We start from the raw sequence: 19112 nt of genomic DNA, 5'->3' as shown, positions 1-19112 counted from the left end.
AACAGAAGAATCCGGAAGAAGGATGATTTTTGTGTACGCTGGAGTGGCAGACGATGAGCAGACGTCTAGAATAAAGATTTGGAACTTCTCAGAACAGACATTCAAGACACAAGAAAAGACGAAAGCTGTTTTGAGTTGCTGTTATGGCAGTGGAGGAGTGGGGGGTGGGGGGGTGGGGAGGTAGTGGGTGGAAGGGGGGGGGATTCCTAAACTCTGAAGAAGATAAATTCTTTTGAGCCTTACTGTATCTTCCAGATTTTTTTCAAATTCCTCCAGAAATCGAGTCATAGCAGGATCACCTTCAAAATCATTAAAATGATTATTTACCCATAATAATACAATCCGTGTTACCTGTGGAAACATGGAAGAGGCAGCAAGCATATAGTTAGGACAGGCACTCTTTCTGCAAAAGTAGATTCCAAAAGCATACTCAAAACCGAGGGGGAACTGAGCTTTATCGCTAACTCCTTTGATCCCTCTTTCTTGCACACAAAAGGTTCATCCTAACAGAGAGGCATGGTTTAGTTTGAGCGTCTGCTTCCTTGGGTACACTAGTAATAGACAGAGCCAAGACACTGTGCCCTCAGAAAACACAAGCCTGTATGCTAAGAGGTAGGAAGTATATGGGATGTATATTTCAGTGAGCATCTTAAATGCAAGCTTCCAAGGGCAGGCAATCATATCAAAAGTGTTTCTATAACCGGCGCCGGGCCCATGGCCGAATGGTTAAGTTTGCGCGCTCTGCTGCAGGCCCAGTGTTTCGTCGGTTTGAATCCTGGGCGCGGACACAGCACTGCTCGTCAAGCCATGCTGAGGCGGCATCCCACATGCCACAACTAGAAGGACCCACAACTAAGAATATACAACTGTGTACCAGGGGGGTTTGGGTAGAAAAAGGAAAAAGAAAAAAATCTTAAAAAAAAAAAAAAGTGTTTCTATAACCAAGAACGTATTTAACCAAAGTTATAACAAAAACAAATCTGAAACTTCCTTCTTGTCAATACTGTGAATTTTCAAAGTTGTGAACTGATTTGTTTACTTTGTGCCACAGAGTAAAAGAAAAGTTTAAAAACTAATGAATGCAAGTCTAATTGACTAATGTACCTAACTAACAATGTAACTTACGTCATATATTTTCAAAATTGTGGTAGAATACAGACAAAATTCACCATTTTAACCACTTTAAAGTGTACAATTCAGTGGCATTTAGCACATTCACAATGGTGTGCAACCACCACTACTACTTAGTTCCAGAATATGTTCATCACCCCAAAAGAAAACCCCTTCCCATTAAGCAGTCACCTCTCCTTCTGCCCTCTCTTTAGACCCTAAAATTTGCTTTTCTGTCTTTGTGTATTTGCCTATTTTGGATATTTCACATAATATGTGACCATTTGTGTCTGGCTTCTTTTAATTAGCAAAATGTTTTCAAGGTTCATCCATGTTGCAGCATGTGTCAGTGTTTCATTCCCTTTTATGGCTGAACAAATTTTCATTATGGTTATACCACATTCTGTTTATCCATTCATCAGCTGATGGACATTTGGATTGTTTCCACCTTTTGGGTATTGTCAGTGGTGCTGCTATTAACACTTGTATACAAGCTTTTATTTGGACATCTGTTTTTAGTTCTCTTGGATAAATATACCTAGGAGAAAAATTGCTGGGTTATGCGGTTCTCTATTTAACTTTTTGAAGAACCACCAAACCGTTTTCCACACCAACAATTCCATCTTCTCCACATTCACATCCATAGCAACATTTGTTAACTCCTTTCCTTTTTTAAAGCCATCCTAGTGGGTGTAAAGCAGAACCTCATTGTGGTTTTGAACATCTTTTTCATGTGTTTGTTGACCACTTATGTATCTTCTTTGGAGAAATGTCTGTTCAAGTTCTTTGTCCATTTTCAAATTGTGCTGCCTTTTGTTGTTGAATTATAAAAGTTCTTTGTATATTCTGGATAGTAGACCCTTATCAGACACACAATTTGCAAATATATTCTCCTATGTGTTGTCCTATCTTTCTTGATAATATCCTTTGATGTAGAAAAGGTTTTAATTTTGATGAAGTTCAATTTATCTAGTTTTTTCCTTTGTTGCTTGTGCTTTGCATATCTAAGAAATTACTGACAAATCCAAGGTTATGATTTTTTACCCATATTTCCTTCTAAAAGTTTTATAGTTTTAGTTCTTAAATTTAGGTGTCTGATCCACTTTTAGTTAATTTTGTATATAGTGTAAGGGTTCAACTTCATTCTTTTGCATGTGAATATCTAGTTGTCTCTAAATTATATTTTTGTTCATTCTCTAGCAGGCCTTTATTTCCCCAGCTACTGAAGTGACTACATATAATTCTAAAAGGGGTGGGAGCAAGCCTGTAGTTTTAGAAATTTTCATTCCTAAACAACAGAATTCGACAGTCCAGCTATATCTATTTCCTTTAAAATATAACTCAGAAAGACACACCAGGCAATTATGGCCCTTCTTTTATTTTTCTTAAAATAACTAATCCTACCTATTTGCTGAGGTATTACAAGTCCTTCCATTAAAGGTACAAACACTTGATGAAATAAGGTAAAATCATCTATTTAAAATAGCAAACAATGTTTAATGCAAAAATTATTCAAAGGTAGATTTAAGTAAGTCACAGCAGAGATAAACTCAGGTCAAAAAGATAAATTGTTTTCAAATGATTATTAAAGTCTATAACTCAGAAAAATCAATATATTTGTATTTTGGGACTAACAATTTAAGCTCTCTTGGAAAAAATTTACTTGGTAAATATTCTTTCTAAACTATTAATCAGCTTTTAAATGTTTTATTGATCTCCTTCAGAAACAACCAAATATTCTGATAAAGTTCAAAAATACTGTCATGAAGCTATCACGTTTTCTGAATTTACAGCTACACAACAGTCTTATTTCAGTTTTTGCCTGCTAAGGTTCATATCCACTTTTAACATATTATTTTGTCATAAAAGTAACTAAGCAGAAACACGTCTACATTGACTAATTTTTTAGGGGAATTAAATCTTGTTATCAAAATAAACATTTACCAACTATAAAAGGTTTTATAAATAAAGTTTAAAATCACTTTCATGCCCTTTATATTTATAAAACCAACCTTATCCCTTAAGCTGTCAATTTTAAACCATTCCAATAGTTTGACCCCAACATCCAACGGACTTTCAAGAAATGTCCTGTAAGTTAATAGGAAATCTTCTATATAAGTTGGGTCCACAATGGAATGCTCTTCTATTAAATGCATGATGAGACGCTCAGGTGTTGCCTAAAAATCCAAGGACAGAAAGGATTAGAAAATAAACAAACAGCTCAGAAACCAAAGAACTCCTGTTGATTACCTCCCTTTGTAGCCACTCCATTAGATACGTCCACAAAGTAGAGTTTCACCTTGAAAATCCTCAGCACTGGGAGAAGGTAGTCTCTATAGATTGTAATCCACCAGCACCCAGAGATTTAGAGAGAGAAAAGGCAGAGGAATAAAAATACCCACAGCATTTACTCCGTTGCTGTTTTCACTGGCATTTCATCAAAGCAGGGCTTTTGAACTTCACTGATTTACCCCTGGTGTGGACTGTTACTGCCACTTATCCTGCAACGGGGGGGATGTAATGACTGTCTCAAGGCAACAGATGGAAGAGGTGAGAGTTAAAAAAAAAAAGTTTTATTCAAATAAAAAGTTTTTATTAAAAAAAAGAGCAAGATTTCCTCCAAATTTAATCATCCTCAAATTCTCTTCTGCCCCAGGCTATAGGAACAACATACCAGTTCAAGATAGAGTTTTATTGTTGTTGTTACTTTCTAGAATAGAAGTTTCCTCTTCTATAATTTCTCCATGCTAGTTCACCATCTTGAGAGGAACCAGAAGTTCTATAGATAGTTTTTACATTAATCCAAGTTTCAACTGCTTGCTTACATAAAAAAGAATGTAAACAGTATCTACTCTTCAAGCTTCTGAATCAATGTTAAAATTTATCACCTTTGGAGCCTTTTCAAAAGTGGGTACACAGAACAAATGTAGAAATAAACCAGAAGTTAAGCCAAATATAAAAACCAACTGTTGTCCATAACCTCAAATTTCCATTTGTTGCACGCATCCAAATAATTTCATTGGTCATAGTAACTGTATGGTAAACATACATTAATACTAACAATGTCTTTATCTAAGAATTTATTTTAAAAAAGGTAGACACTGCTAACAAGGTATGTAAATAATTTCTTTAGAAGAAGGTCAGAAGTAAGGTTCTTCAGATAACCTGTTCAACAGACAACGCAACCACAGGTCATTCCTATTCTTTTCTCACTCTTCGAGGCATTCTAAGTCTAAGAGTACCAAACTGGGTTTATCACTCAGGCCAACCACGATTTGAGGTCACTTAATTCTAGTTCTTAGATCATGTATAGCTAAGTCAGTGGTGGAAGGGATCAACATGTTAAAGAAGGCCATTATTCTGATTGGCTAAATCACTGAGGCAGGAAACTGTGGAGACTAGACCATAGACACAAAACTTTATTTAAAGGTGAGTCCCATAGTCATGCAGAAGCATGTCACCAAGGTGCTCACTAGCATCCAACAAGGTGAGATACTGTAAGACAGAGCGTAAAGAGGTGGCAGGTGAAGGAAAAGGCTGGCATGGTTACACTGGCATGGTAGAAACTGGTAAGGATGAGGAAATAAGGAAATATACAGAGCATAACAGGAACCACTATTGGAGAAAGTATTTACAAATATGGAAAGGAAAAGGCTAGAAAAAAACTCTGTGGTATACAGTACTGGAACTAGGAGTATTGGTACAAACTTATGATTGTTATAGATTGACAGATGGATAGATATAGAAAGTTATAGATGTGTATGAATTTATAGTAAATACATATATTTCCTAGCTCTGTTTGATGAGAGACTCCAGAAGCACTGACACTTCAGTAGCAATGAACTGAGTGAGTGCCCAGATCTTGGTTTTTAGATGCTATTCTCCACTAGAAAGATCCAGGGCTTTCTGATGAAATGGCTGATTCCAAAGCCGAAGCAGGAAAAGTACAAGATAATCCTGGAACATCTTGTTTTGCCAGATAATAAGGAAGTTCTCAAAAAATGATGGGGATATGTCAAAAGGATACAGGAGTCAGCCTTCAGAGGGTACCACTGGACAAATCTGGGACAATCTGATCACAGGAACGACACTGATGGTAAGGGAAGACAACACAAAAGCCCATACCAATATAATGAAATTAATGTAAGAAACGAGAATGCTTATCCTTACAGTAGAATACCAATAAATGTAGACGAAATAATGGAAATAGAAAATCACCATTTCAGGCAGGAGTAGTCAATGGAAGTAAAGGTACACAGAGCTTTGCAGGACATAGTGACACTATCCCAGACCATTTCTCCTCCAAATGCTTATCAATCATAAAGGGTAAAATTCTGACTTTACAGTGAGGAAGCTTGGCAAACAGACACCAAATGACCAGGAATTAGGGTTAACTTCACCAGTGCTGGGACAGGTTGACATTTTGTATTCCCTGACATGATGCACTGAGAAGAGCACAACATCATTTCCGTGGAATTCCTGCCAAAAACCATGACTTGAGCCTGGTCACGGGGAAACAATGGAGAGATCCAGGCTGAGGGTTATAATACAGAATATAATGTCTGTATTCTTTAAAACTGCTAAGAATATGAACAGGAAAAGACTATTCCTGGAGTAGACTGAAGTGACATGACAACTAAACACAACTGTGTTCCCAGATGAGATCCTGGAGCAGAAAGGAAAAAGTGCCATTGACGGGATAGTTGGTGAAAATCTAAATAGGGTCTGTGGGCTGAATGGTTTTACTTTATCAGTGTTCATTTCCTAACTTGAAGGGTTCTATGGTATTTATGTAGGAGAATGTTCTTGTTTTTAGGAAACAATGGAATATTTAAAAGTGATGGACATCAGATTTGCAGACTGCTCTCAAGTGGTTCAGAAAAAGACTGATGATAATGGAGAAAAATCAGTGAAATGTTAACAGCTGGGGAATCTGAGTCAGGGAGCTCTTTATACTGTTTTTGCAACTTTTCTGTAAGTTTGAAATTATTTAAAAATGAAGTATTGAAAATCATGAGGCCCCATAAAAAGACAGCCTATGGCAGTCCACCCACATGTTCATCTTTTGTATGTACAAGGCTTACGTTTATCAGTTTAGAAAAAGAAAGACAGCAGTGAAGAACAGCTTGACTCCTGAGGAAGAACAAATCTCACATCAGTCCCTTTTATTATTAAATAAGCTGCTGCATTTTTAATGAATAATAACACATTTACTTATTTTGCAACCAAGACTAGCTTGAAAAGAGAAATGGTCATGTATTTATTTCCTCTCTTTCAACTGTAATAACTCTATTTTCCATCTGGAGTTCTTTAAAGAAACAGGGGGGTCGGGGGGTTTGGGGAGGCAAGGGGGCTTAGGGGTAGAGGAGAAAGGAGTTAGAGAAGGGAAAACAGTATGGGGATTAATACTCAGACCCTACAATGTGCTAAGGCTTTTGACTTACCCCTAACAAAGCCCTGTCACATCATCCCCAGAGAAGTTAACTCCAGAGAAGTTAATGCCTCTTTCAGTGCCAGAGATTCTGTAAAGCACTCTGCATCTTCACTTAGAATTCCTTATACCTTTACAGTTGGTCCTTTCATTTTCTGTTTTGTGTCTAAATATTGCTGTCTTTGATGAAATTAACTCCCATTATCAATGGATCACAAGATAAATTTGAGAAGGCAAACTTTGAGCAGTATATTCTAAAATAATATCCATACTGATACTAAATGGTAATATCACCCTTCATCATTAAAATGTATAAAAACCAACTTAGAAAAAGGTAAAAGAACCAACACATTTATTTAAATTAGCTTCTAAAGTTAGTGAATTATTTTGCACTACTCAAAAAGTGGTTCGAAGCCTTTTAAACAAGATGAAAGCTTTATTCTATCAGTGACTAGAACAATAAGTAAAATCACCCACCTTGATTACGATGTGTCCTTTCCTGGTTCCACTCCGATCAAGTTCACGGTGCTCATGAACCATAACAATTTCTCCCTCTTCTTCAACTTTATGGGTATTCTTTTCCACATGATTTAAAATTCTCCAATAATCCTGCTGGGCTATGCAGACAAACTGTCCGAGAACAACATGGGGACAATTAATAAACCTATAGTACATAAATATATCACTACGCACCAAGGCAGAGCACAAAGGTAAGAAATCAAGTGGCATCAGTTCTTTTTTATTTTATCCCTTTAACCCTTAAGAAAAAGCAAGATGAAATAAATAATTCCCGCACAAAGAGACTAAAGAAGTTAAATCTCTTTGAATCTGCTCTAAAAGGAGAAGTGAACATCTACTTCTCTCAAAACTGACACTATGAAAAGAAAACATGAAGCAGGAGTAAGTTAGAAACACACAACTGAGAAGTTCCTATTTCTTTCCTTTATTAAAAAAAAAAAAAGACTGAACTGGCTAATATCAGATAGAAATTTAATAAACCAAAACCAACATTTATTTGGTATAGTCTCTTTTAAAAATCTATAATTTGTTCAATTTCACAAATATTTAAGTCAGATATAAAATCTAGTTACCTTTATTAATTGTGATCTTTTGAAACTCTCAATTTAAATCAAGCTATTTTATTTTGAGGAAGGAAAAACAGGCTTAGCCATTTTAAATCAACAATCAAGAATACACAACCAAAGAGAGAAACTTACCTGACAATCATCCACTTTAGTCCTAACAACTCCATGCATGTACTGCTTATCCAGAGTGGGAGTAATTCCAAAACTATTTCCCATAAAGAGATTTTCAACTTTTCCATCTGGATGAATGATTTCCACGGTGCCGTTTAAAATAACATACCATGAGTCAAGCTATAGAGAAAAAGACAGATTTTAAGAATCTTTTTAAAAAGACAGTTATATGCTAACTTTAAAAAATAATCAAGCTATATATAGAACTTGTATAATTTAAAAAAGAAAAAGGAAGATCTGATTGTATTACTAAATACTCTGTTAGGAACACCCTATGCCTGTCTATGCAAACCACTAAAGCTTATTTTACTCTTTCTTCTTTTAGTCACCAAATGAAATCAGGAACTTTCATAATTGACCAAATACTCTTGGAATTTGAATCCACACCCTGCCACTGACTAGCTGAGTGACTCTGGGCAAGTTATTAACCTCTCTGGGCCTGAGTTTCTCTAATGCTAAAATGGGCGTAACAACAGTACCTATCTCATAAGACTTTTGTGTTAATTAAATGAGTTTATACATACTAAGTGCTTAGAATAGTGACTGGACATAGCAAACGCTCAAAAGAAGAGAAAAAGTAGCTAGTGATTAATTCAGAAAGACTACTTACTAAAAGCCTGAATTTTAAGGCATATCTGACAAAATATTCAAAGTTTCTCCTAATGTTAAGAAAACACTGCCTTCATTTATATGAAAGCATTTAATGCTCTAAGAAGATATATTCAAAAGGCCTACTGTGTACCAATGAAAGATCACTTCTTCTTCTTTAGTGTCCCTGCTATTAGTTTAAACTTTGAACAGTTTTAATGTGATTTAAAGGAAATCTGGATTATCATTTCTGAAGGAGAATCAGTGGCAACAGAAATATTTTTTCAAAAGTGTGCTTTTTTTTGATTAGTTCAAATATAAAATACATTTGTTGTGGAATCTGTGGTTACATAAATTACTTGAGGACAGGGACTGCATCTGGTTTTTCTACCACCATACTCCCTGTGTCTAGAACAGTACCTGGCACAAAGTAAGCACACTACAGATTTTTGCCGACAGAACTGTGGAAAATTAAGAGAATACAAGAATCTGTAGAAAAGAAAAGTTATTCAAAATCCCACTGTTCACATAGTTGTTGTTAAGTTTAGTTTCTCTCCTATGTTTACATTATTTTATATTGTTGAAATATTTAGACTATCCTGCCTTTAAAAAATTTTAATACTAAATTCATTGCTCACCCAACTCTCTTTATGAGCATATCCTCTGTGCCAGACATTTTCTAGGATATGCGGAGAAAACATGTAAACAAAGACAGAGACAAGGCCCTTGCCCTCAAAGAATTTCCATCAAATTTTAAAATAACTTGAATATCTACATAATATTATATTCTGTGGCTGTCTAATAATTTAGTTAACCACTGTTTATTATTGAATCATATTTTGGTCATTTCTAATTTCTACTATTATAAATATGCTACAGTGAATATTTTTTGGTATAACTGAGTTTTATATTATGACCTGAGGAAAGACACTCAGAAGTGGAATAATAATGTTAGAGATTGTTAAATACTTTGAGGCTTATGTTAAAAATTTCTAAAGGACTTTCTAGAAATACTGTTTATATTTCTACTGGCAGTATATGACAATGTTCATTGACTGACACCTCAGCATTAATTTTCATCAGTTTGATAAGAAAAATAGTGAAGTACTTTCTAACAGCAGTAATACCTTTCAATTCCACTGCATCCTCCCTCCATTCATCCACAAGTTGTCATCTGGGCATTCTGAACATAAATGCCTCAACTGACAGCAGTCCACTAGGAGGCATATGTACCAATAAATTTCTCTCATTCTTTTTTTTTTAACGTATAATATAGAAAAGGGACAGAAGAATAAATACTTGATAAACACTTGAAACAATAATGATATAAATATACAAATGGAATACAGAAGTTTTTAAAAAGTCTTATAACAATTTGAGAAGTAAAAACAAATTTGCTTCAACGAATGTTATTTATTGAACATCTATTCTGTGCAAGGTCCGCTGCTAAGAAATCAAAATTAAGACAAAGCAAAAACAAAAATAAAAACTTATCTCTTCAGAAATGTAAACTACCCCAAACTCAGCATTCATTTAAAAAAAAAACTGTATAAATTTCCAAAGTCGGGATTTACACAAGTTTATGGAAATCATTCTAAAGATTAGCTCCTGTATTAAATAACATGTAACATATATTTGCTAACTTACCTCTTGCCCATCTTCAAGAATAATAGCTCCAGCCTGCTCTACCACTTCAAAAATCATCACTGAGCAGAGTTCTCTCCTCACAGACATGGTCATGTTTGCAAAAGCAGGGAGCTGGTGCATAAACTCCAGTAATTGTTCTATAAAAAAACAGAAATTCTAGTATAGAGGCCATCAAGAACTACCCGTTAAAGATACAATAAAATCCAGAATTCTTCATAACCCAATTTTCTAATAAACTTATGAATTTATGCTGCTAAAGTAGATAAACCAACATACAAGATTACTGTCGGTTAAAAAAATCAGTTTTGGTTAATAGATATATTCAGACACACACAAAAATACAGGCATACTGGAAGATACCAAAATCACAAGCTCCAGAGAGAACCAGGAAACCAGACAGATTCAGCTGAGGCTGGAAAGTTTATCTAATTTTCCTAGCCCAAGATGCCAACTCCATGGTGGTTAAGTTTAGTGATATCCTTTGATCTAACAGATTAGTGAAAAAGCCTTTCATGTAGTTCTCATTGGGCTAGAGTTTAAAAAAAATGTTATTAATAAATGTCAATAAGAAATTAAATTAGGGGTAACAAATTCTAGTGAATTCTAGGTTCCAGATTTGTCGAAGCAACTACAGGCTAACTCTTTAATTTAACCAACAGACGTTTATGAGTGTCTGCCTTAGGTCATTCCCTGGTATAGATACATAAGTAATAAAGATAAATATAAAAGAGAAACATATAAGCAGTCAGCTAAAGGCTGAAATAGAAATAACTATAAGGTGCTATCTACCCACAGGTAATTGGGAGTTAATTATATTTAAGTTTTTAAAAAAGCTCTGTGAAAATAGCATAGTATATAACTTTTTATCATTAAAAATGTACTTTCAGTTCCTGTCCCGATAACGTTCACAACATGAGTCTAAATCACAGCTTACTTAACTATATGTCCTTAAAATGGCAAGGAATGGTCAAATTTATTGATCTTTACTCACAGAGATTATTATCAGTAGTAATAGCAGCATCTTCTGATTTGAATGACAGCAATATGACTACTATAAAAGAGAAATCTAGGACAAATTCTTAATTGAATCATAACAATATATAATGACACTAAGCAATCTTTGTCCTTAAAGATAACATTAGATCTTTAGTATCATTCAACCACCCAATCAAAGTATAGTAACTAGTTTTCTAAGTAACTACATGAAGGAAAATTCATAAAGTTTTAACCAAATTTATATATATATATATATACACAGACACATATTTCTTCAAGGTAGAGAAGTAAAAGTATGATTTTTGATAAAGTTTGAAATTTTTTTAAAAAGCTAATTCATAAACATTGGACACTGATGTAGTGTTTTAAAAGTCTTATGGACATGAAGGGGGAAATCACTTCAATGCAATCAAAGCTTTTGTTTTATAAATTGGGGCGGCCAGGATGTGAGGGTGATCTGGCTGCAACATCTGTCACTCCATTGATCGCCAGGGTTGAGTTAGCTGATCTGGCTGGCGAGGTGGGCGTCCCCTTGCTCTCTCATCACTCTATGTGTGTCACTCTTGAGGCTGTATACTGAGGACGACCGTTCAGTCAAGAGTATACCAGTGGCTGTGCATCCCTGCTAGAACCTCCAAACAAGCTCACAAATAGGGGTAGTCAGCCTCAAAGATGGCCCTAAATGATCCCTGCCTCTTGATATTCACGTCCTCGTGCAGTACCTGCCCATATTGTACTGGGGTTGCTCTGTGTGACAAACAGAATTTGGAAGAAGTGATGATGTCATTTCTAAGGCCAGATATTAAAAGACATTGTGGCATCTGCCTTACTCTCTTTAGGATTACCTGCTTTAGGGGAAGACAATAACCATGCTAGGAGGACATTTCAGCAACCTCTGGAGAGGCCCACCTGGCAATGAACTGAGGTCATGCCAAAAGCCACGTGAGTAGTCACCTTGGAGGTAATCCTCTAGCTCAGCCCAGCAAAACTTCAGATGATTATAACCCTTGCCAACATTCTGATTATAACCTCATGAGAGACACTGAGCCACAATCACTCAGCTAGGCCACTCCTGAATTCCAGACCCACAAAAACTATGAGAAAATAAATGTCCATTGTTTTAAGTTACTAAGTTTTGGGGCAATCTGTTATGCAAGATTAGGAACTATATATAAATTAAAACTATAAAACTCTTATTGTGAACAGATGTATTTCTTACCAATGTCATCATCAGTTTTGTCTGCAGGTTCTTTTTCAAGGCATTCTCGAACAAGATCTCGCCCCTGCAGAGGATCTGTTCGATCAATCTCTTCATCTTCCTCTTCTTCGTCTTCAGAATCAACAGGTCCTTCTGGAAGACGTGTTAAATCTACATCTCCTACCTCACTTTCTGTAGCCTATAGAAAGAAATCTTGATCACTTACATTTCATGTTATAAAAATTATGTCAGTCTGAATTAATCAAAACTATCCCTCCTTCCCAAATATCATAAAGAATTAGGCAATGCTGTATTCTGTATCAAAAACCACATGATATTTATTTATAAAAGGTTTCTCTCTGCCCAAAATACAGGCTCATCATTCCACATGTGAGATCTAGGTAATAAATCCGAGCCAGTAAGTATAAAATGATGAGATTCAAACATCACTAAATGTATTAACACCTGTTTTCCAACACTTTTATTTCTCAAAAGCACAACATTTCTGCATCCAACCCTGTGGCTGAGTGGTTAAGGTTCTGTGCACTCTGCTTCAGTGGCCTGGGTTTGCAGATTCGGATCCCAAGTACAGACCTACTTCCCTCATCAGCCACAGTGTGGAGGTGTCACACATACAAAAAACTGGAGGAGGATTGGCATAGATGTTAGCTCAGGACAAATCTTCCTCAGCAAAAAAGAAAAAAAAAAAAGAGCACATTTCCTAAAACATGAAGTTCAGGAAAGAGAAAGTTTATCAACAACCATTTTGTGAGGACCTACTAGTCTATGCCAGATCTTGTAAACAAGTGATTTCTTTCAAGACAGAAGTTTAGAGATCAGTAGGGTAGGCAATAATGTAAATCAAAAACAGAAGTACAAAACAAGCAAATAGTACTGAAAAGTACTAAAATAGGCCAATTAAGGATGGAACAAATACTCATCACTTCCTAATACCTTACTGTTGAATCTAACAGTGTGCAAAGAACAGCTGAGATTACTCTAACCAAGCTTTAAAATAAACTTATGCTTACCACCTCAACTTTGGAAATATATTAGTCTCAAATACTTGCAAAGGAACTAGTAGATTTTTAAAAAACTGTAAACTCAAATGCCATTCACAGAAAATAATGATATCTTTCAGGAAATAAAACTGTCCTAAAAGTGGATTATTAGGAAATATTTCTAAATATTATACCCATTTAACTCATATTATACATAAAAAAGCATGAATATTGAAGCAGTTACAGAAAAATGTGACTTGAACATACAGAAACTTCATAATAATAAATAAGCGCTTTAAACTAACAGCTAGTTAACAAACCAGATTTTAAATACCCAATTTGAGATCTTTAAGATTAGACAAGGTGGCTCTTAAGGATCACATGGGGCAATCCTATCTCATGACTAGTATGCTCTCCTGAGTTTTGTGGCTACAGAACTTTAGGGGTTAAGTGGAGTACATTTCTGAATATATCTTTGGAACCACAAACTGGTTAGCAGCTTAAAATCTCTTTTCAAAAGCAAGCAGTTTTAATTTAAATATGTGTACATGCTAAAGTGACTTTTCCAAAAACCTAATTTCTTTACATACACTGATTTTAATCCAAGAAACAAGTGTAAAAAACACTAAAGCAGTATTTCTACACAAGTTAACTTAATTTTTCATAATACAGAAGCTCACCTCCAGAACAGCGTTTTTCCATTTTATCAATTTTTAAGGACAATCTACCTTATAAATTTGGGTTCTTAAACCACCCTGTCATCATCTCAATCTCAGGTTTTTATCCCCTGACCCAGACTATTTCAATCTAGTCTTATTCTCACCTTTTAGATTATGTGTGATAAAAAGATGAATGGGAGGAGTGATATCAGCATCATGACCAAGTGAGCTCTCCCTGTAAACTCTCTACTCTAAGATACAATCAAAATAACACTCATATTCCAACAGAGGACATCCACACAACATAAAAGACATCTGAGAGACCCACGTAGCCATGTTAGAAGGTGGAGGTGCTGGACCACCACCTGAGGAAGTGGAATGAAGTGGGAGAAAGGTTCTCTTCCTGACTGAAGGGCAGCAACCCAGGCAGAGCACATGGCTCTGAGAGGAAAGGTGGGAGGGTGCGGTAGCCCTCCACGGGGAACAACATTGTTCTCTTAGGTCCCTTACAGCCTGGAGGAAAACCCCACACAGAGGTGACTAGCTAATGTGGAGGTGTCTTCATCAAGTTAACACCCCAGAGAGTAGACAGCCAGGGCAGAGAGAGAAGCCCCCGAGATCGCTCAGGAGAAAGAAAGCACCCGTTCCCCCCCACCCCAGTTCAGCACCTGGGAGCTCTACCACCAATCATGGTGGGCTCAGAATACACAGCTCTTGACCCCCACCCAGTGGTGGCAGGTGGAAGTCATGATCAAATACTACCACAGTGTGGAAACACAAAGCCATGTCACTTAGCAGCAAGAAAAAAAGCATTAAATCTCCAGACCAGAAGGAAAATGACAAGTACCCAGAAGGCAATCCTGAAGGCACAGAAATGTATAATCTAAATGATGGAGACGTCAAAACAGCCATTATAAAAAAACTCAACGAGTTACAAGAAAGTGCAGATAGACAGCTCAATGAATTCAGGACCTACTTCGTAAGAGATGGAAACTGTAAAGAAGAACTAATCAAATATTGGAGATGAAAAACACAATGGATAAGGACAAATAGGGATTCCCTGAACAACAGAGCTGCTATTAGGGAGGAACAAATCAACAATATTGAGGACAGAAATATAGAAATGCTTCAGATGGAGGAGGTGAGAATGAAGAAATTCTCTGGAAAAAATCCAAATCTTTTAGGAAATGCAACATGAGGACTATAGATATTCAAGAGGGAGAAGAGAAAGAAAATGGAGCAGAAAGCTTGTTCAAAGAAATAACAGCAGAGAACTTCCCAAACCTGGGAAGGAGCTGGAAGTGCAAGGGAAGAGTCCAACAGATCTCCTAACTACTATCAGTGTAAAAAGACCTACTTGCAAGGCATATAGTAATGAACTGGCAAAAGTCAATGAGAAAGAAAAAATACTGAGGGCAGCAAGGCAGAAGAAAATAACTTACAAAGGAACCTCTATCAGGCTGTCAGCGGATTTCACAGCAGAAATCTTACAGGCTAGGAGAGTGGAATGATATATTGAAATCTTTGAAAGACAAAAACTCTCGACCAAGTATACTCTATCCAGTGAAAATATCTTTCAGCTATGATGAAGAAATTAAAACTTTCTCAGATAAACAAAAGCTAAGGGAGTTCATTGCCACAAGACCCCCACAAGAAATTCTCAGGCAGGCCTGCATACATGAAAAAAAAGACGAAAGTGGTTACAAAGTCCTGAATAAGGAGATAAATAGGTAGACAAAAATCAGAAAGCTGTAGCTATCCATCAAAACAGGTTAGGAGACACTCAAGTATAACATTAAAATGAAGGGAAAGAAAATACCAAACCCAAATATAATCTTGTCATTTTAACCACAAACTCACAACACAAGAAGGAATAAGATGTGACAAAAACAACTTAGGAGGGGAAGAAGAAAGGGATTGAATTGACTTAGTCTAAGAAAATAAGAGATTATCAGAAAATGGACTATCTCATCTTCAAGATTTTTCATACAACCACATGGTAACCACTAAACAAATAAGTAGAAGAGAGACAAAAATAATAAGTAAGGAAAAAACTAAGAAAACCAGCAGAGAAAACTAACTACTTGAACTGGCAGCCTGAAATACAAAGGATGAGAAACAAAGGAAATGCAGGAGAACTGGAAAACAAGCAATAAAACGGCAGCATTAGGTCCTCATATATCAATAATCACTCTAAATATAAATGTATTGAATTCTGCAATAAAAAGACACAGAGTGGCGAGACGGATTAAAAAACAAGACCTAACAATATGCTGCTTCCAGGAAACACATCTTGGCTCCAACAACAATCAGAGCCTCAGAGTAAAAGGATGGAAGACGATTCTCCAAGCTAATGGCAAACAAAAGAAAGCAGGTGTCACAATACTTACATTAGACAAAGTATACTTCAAGATAAAACAAGTAAAGAGAGACAAAGAGGGGCAATATATAACGATCAAAAGGACCTGTCACCAAGAAGAAATAACACTTATAGATATCTACGCACTCAACATATGAGCACCAGAGTACATAAAGCAACTATTAACAAACCTAAAAGGAGACATTAACAACAACACAATAATAGTAGGGGACTTCAACTCTCCAGTCACATGGGTAGATAACTCAGACAGAAAGCCACCAAAGAACAGTGGAATTAAATGAAAAACTAGACTAGATGGACTTAATAGATATATATCGAACACTCCACCCAAAACCAGCAGAATTACACATTCTTCTCAAGTACACACAGAACATTCTCATGGACAGACCATATGTTGGGAAACAAGGGAAGCCTCAATAAATTTAAGAAGATTGAAATAATAACAAGCATCTTTCTTGACCAAATGCTACGAAGCTAGAAATTAACTACAAGAAAAAAGCTGAGAAAGGGACAAAGATGTGGAGACTAAACAACATGCCACTGAACAACCAATGGATCACTGAAGAAATTAAAGGTGAAATAAAAAAATATCTGGAGACAAATGAAAATGAAAACACACCATACCAACTCATATAGGATGTAGTCAAAGTGGTACTAAGACGGAAATTCATTGTAATACAGGCTCATGTTCACAAACAAGAAAAATCCCAAATAAGGAATATCAAACTACACTTAACAGAATTAGAAAAAGAACAAAGCTCAAAGTAAGCAGAAGGAGGTAAATAAAAATCAGAGCAGAAATAAATGAAATTAAAACAAAAAAGACAATAGAAAGGATCAATGAAACTAACAGCTGGTTCTCTGAGAAGATAAACAAAATTGACAACCCCTATCCAGACTACCAAAAAAAAAAAAAAGAGAGAGAGAGAGAAAAAGCTCAATTAAAACAAATTAGAAATGAAACAGGAGAAATTACAACAGATACCACAGAAATACAGAAGATTATAAGAGAATACTATGAAAAGTTATATGCCAACAAAATGGACAATCTAGAAGAAATGGATAAATTCTTAGACTCTTACAACCTCCCAAAGCTGAATCAAAAAGAAACAGATAATCTGAATAGACCAAGCACAAGTAAGGAGATTGAAACAGTAATCAAAAACCTCCCAAAATATACAAGCCCAGGACCAGACAGCTTCCTTGGAGAATTCTACCAAATATTCAAAGAATATTTAATACCTATCTTTCTTAAACTATTCCAACAAGTTAGGGAAGATGGAACGCTTCCTAACACATTCTAGGAGGCCAACATCACCCTGATATCAAAGCCTGACAAGGACAACACAAAAAAGGAAAACTATAGGCCAATAATGCTGATGAAGATAGATGCAAAAATCCTCAACAAAATATTGGCAACCCCAATACAGCAATACATCAAAAGGATCATACACCATGATCAAGTGGGATTTATACCAGGGACACAGGGATGGTTCAACATCCACAAATCAATCAATGTGATACACCACATTAACAAAATGAGGAATAAAAACCACATGGTCATCTCAATAGATACAGAGAAAGCATTTGACAAGATCGAACAGCCATTTATGACAAAAACTCTTAATAAAATGGGGATAGAAGGAAAGCACCTCAATATAATAAAGGCCATATATGACAAACCCACAGTCAACATCAGACTCAATGAGGAAAAACCGAGCGCCATTCTTCTGAGAACAGGAACAAGACAAGGGTGCTCACTCTCAACACTCTTATTCAACATTGTACTAGAGGTTTTGGCCAGAGAATGAGGCAAGAAAAAGAGAATAAAAGGAATCCAAATAGGCAATGAAGAAGTGAAAGTCTAGCTGTTTGTAGATGACATGATTTATATACAAAAACCCTAAAGAATCCATCAGAAAACTGTAGGAAATAGTCAACAACTACAGTAAAGTTGCAGAGTACAAAATAAACTTACAAAAATCAGTGGTATTTCTATATTCTAATAATGAACTAACAGAAAGAGAACTCAACAGTACAATCTCATTTACAATTGCAACAAAAAGAATGAATATCCAGGAATAAATTTAACCAAGAATGTGAAAGACCTATACAATGAAAACTTTAGACATTACTAAAAGAAATTGATGATGACATAAACAAATGGAAAGATATTCCATGCACATGAATCAGAAGAATAAACATAGTCAAAATGTCCATACTACCCAAAGCAATATACAGATTCAATACAATCCCAATCAGAATCCCAATGACATTCTTCATGGAAACAGAACAAAGAATCCTAAAATTCATATGGGGCAACAAAAGACCTCAAATAGCTAGAGCAAACCTTGAAAAAAAAGAACAAAGTTGGAGTCATGACAATCCCTGACTTCAAAATATCCTACCAAGCTATAGTCATCAAAACAGCATGGTACTGGTATAAAAACAGGCACACAGATCAATGAAACAGAACTGAAAGCCCAGAAATAAAATCACACATCTACAGACAGCTAACGTTCAACAAAGGTGTTAAGAACACACAACGGAGAAAACAAAGTCTCTTCAATAAATGGTGTTGGGAAAACTGGACGGCCACGTGCAAAACAATGAAAGTAGACCATTACCTTTCGCCATACACAAAAATAAACTCAAAATGGACCAAAGACCTGAAAGTAAGACCTGAAACCATAAAACTTCTGGAAGAAAATATAGGTAGTATACTCTTTGACATCTGTCTTAAAATGATCTTTTTGAATTCCATGTCTCCTCAGACAAGGGAAATAAAAGAAAAAGTAAAAAAGTGGGACTTCATAAGACTAAAGAGCTTCCACAAGGCAAAGGAA

General features: G+C 35.8%; 1 protein-coding gene across 4 annotated transcripts in view; it reads right to left on the bottom strand.

The window, feature by feature from the left end:
• The window catches only part of RAPGEF6 (Rap guanine nucleotide exchange factor 6), a 199898-nt gene that overhangs the window by 68785 nt on the left and 112001 nt on the right, over positions 1-19112 (bottom strand). For all 4 annotated transcript variants that reach the window (XM_046668271.1, XM_046668274.1, XM_046668272.1 and 1 more), the window contains 6 exons: positions 12248-12425; positions 10033-10169; positions 7759-7917; positions 7019-7171; positions 3123-3287; positions 244-351 (listed from right to left, as the gene is read on the bottom strand). In XM_046668271.1, the coding sequence (XP_046524227.1) occupies positions 244-351; positions 3123-3287; positions 7019-7171; positions 7759-7917; positions 10033-10169; positions 12248-12425 (900 nt within the window). The remainder of the gene's footprint in view (positions 1-243; positions 352-3122; positions 3288-7018; positions 7172-7758; positions 7918-10032; positions 10170-12247; positions 12426-19112) is intronic.

This window comes from Equus quagga, chromosome 7, assembly GCF_021613505.1.
Source record: "Equus quagga isolate Etosha38 chromosome 7, UCLA_HA_Equagga_1.0, whole genome shotgun sequence".
In the NCBI taxonomy this organism is placed as follows: domain Eukaryota; kingdom Metazoa; phylum Chordata; class Mammalia; order Perissodactyla; family Equidae; genus Equus; species Equus quagga.
This window is presented reverse-complemented; position numbering and strand designations above follow the sequence as displayed.